At 48.7% G+C, this 1,926-nt stretch overlaps 1 protein-coding gene across 1 annotated transcript in view; it reads left to right on the top strand.

Moving 5' to 3' along the window:
- Positions 1 to 1,858: 1,858 nt before the first annotated feature.
- LOC101633035 (polyadenylate-binding protein 4-like) overlaps positions 1,859 to 1,926 on the top strand; it is a 33,818-nt gene continuing 33,750 nt past the window's right edge. Inside the window, exon 1 of the mRNA XM_004685183.1 lies at positions 1,859 to 1,924. Coding sequence (XP_004685240.1) covers positions 1,859 to 1,924 — 66 coding nt within the window. The remainder of the gene's footprint in view (positions 1,925 to 1,926) is intronic.

The following is a 1,926-nucleotide window of genomic DNA, read 5'->3' as shown; positions in this document are numbered from 1 at the left end:
TTTTAATTTTACCCAAGTGTTGCTATGGTCCAAAGTTATTAAGCTGCATTCATTGAATTCGGCAGGCTATTACTTTGCATTGTTACGATTCCTATTGCATCTCAGTTTTCAATTGTGAAGCCAAACAGGCTTTGATTTGATTTCTAATTGTTTGTTTTCAGCAACTTGAACCTGTGTTTGTTGCATCTGTGTAGAGCAGAAAGAACTTCAGTGGGTAGGAGAAGAATTCTCTCCTTTAATGTTCAGCATCCAATATTATAGTTCAGAGTATGTTCGGCTACTGCTATCCACGAGAGATGGCAGACTGGGAGACAGTGCTGGGTTGAAAAAGTGGGCGACATTGGCGAGCTAGAATTTTTTAACATTTGTGGCAGCGCAGGCAGATGGAGGGGTACCCCAGGATCCCAAAGCCTACAAGCTCTAAAAGAGTTCTGCTACCCCCCACCATAAAGACAACACTCCCAGTGTGCAACTCTATCAATAAAAAAATAACTTTAATAGGATTAGTGTGCAACTGAGAGAAGAGAAATGATAGTAGTTTCCCAATGGAATGTTCAAAATTATCTATCCCCTTCTGGGTAAATACCCAGCCAAAAGGGTTGGACCAACTTGGGCCCGTGAGGACAGAAAGCTTACCGGAAGTGTAAGGCACCTTCTGGTGGGGACCCACAGCAGAGGGGTGGCAGGAGCAGGCAAGTCCAGAGGGAAAAGAGCAAAATCAAAGTATAAACTAAGTTAAAGGCTGCCATTGCCAGCCTCCTCATGGTTCTCTGGCCCAGTCTCTCCCAAGTGTCTCCTTCCACGTCCCCCACGTTTCTGAGGCAAGTTTCGGATGCAAGCAGGCTTCCTCCTCCCAGGGCTTTCGGCCCCATGCGCCTCCTCCAAATCCCCTTCCAAATCACTTTCCCCTCACTGCATGTGAGCTTGCCCTCACCACTCAGCTTCAGGCCTTAAGAGGTGGGGCAGTGAGGACGGAACCTCCCCTTCTTAAATTGAGCTCTTAGATCTGGACTCCACTTCACAGGAAATTAGCCTCAGCTTATGCCTTGGAAAGCAAAGCTACCGCGGTGTCTCTTTGATCTGTGATGTACGAAATAAGAACCATGTGTGTTTTCAGTTAAAACCACCAGAAATGTGGCCTGCTATGTGTGATGGGGAAATCACATTGCAGAAAATATTACAGGGAATCAAAGTCCTGGTTTCTACAGCTGTGTCTTTTTTTTTTAACTTTATGCAGAGAGTAAGAAAAAAAAACACATGTCAAACCTCTTTATGTTAATCATAGCAAGTGCGCTCACTTAAGTTGAAAAAAAAGAGAGAGATGGTAGGACCTAAACTTGATCCTAGTTTGTTTCAGACGCGCTCAACTTTTTCCATTAAAATGCTTGTTTAAATATTTCTGTTTCCTAGCGTTTGTTTCCCAGCCCAGATAAGCCTTGCTGAGCTAATATTTCATTATTGATTGATTGATTGATTGATTGCCAGTTTTACAGCAGGGTCTGCCAGTTGGGATGCTCTCGTACCTATTATTCCCTGTGTGTCTGCATGATTTCCTACCGAACAGACGTGAAGTGCGTAACCTGTAAAAATAAAACACGTGAAGCTGTGCAGTTTGGTCTTCAGAAGTGGAGTCGCCCTGGGGGCCGCCGACTGGCTTCCAGATTGCGGCCCTCTAGGCTTCGGCAACCTGCCAGACGGCCCCGGCTCTGGCACCCAGCGGCTTCTAGGCGCCTCCTCCGGCGGCCGCGGCCTCGCTAAGGACAGCGGGCGAAGGGCGCGGAGCCCGCAGGGGCTGCGCTCGCTCGGGTGACTCCTTCCAGAGGGCGGGCTGCGGCGGGGCACAGACTGGCCTGCGGCCATGTGCGTCCTTCTGGGCGCGTCCCTCACCCGCCGGCCGAGCTTGCTGCCCGTGAGCGCCGCTCTGGT

Source organism: Condylura cristata, unplaced genomic scaffold (assembly GCF_000260355.1).
Source record: "Condylura cristata isolate star-nosed mole 26May11 unplaced genomic scaffold, ConCri1.0 scaffold00018, whole genome shotgun sequence".
Classification (NCBI taxonomy): domain Eukaryota; kingdom Metazoa; phylum Chordata; class Mammalia; order Eulipotyphla; family Talpidae; genus Condylura; species Condylura cristata.
Note: the sequence above shows the minus strand (reverse complement) of the source record. Positions and strands in the feature narration are given on the sequence as shown.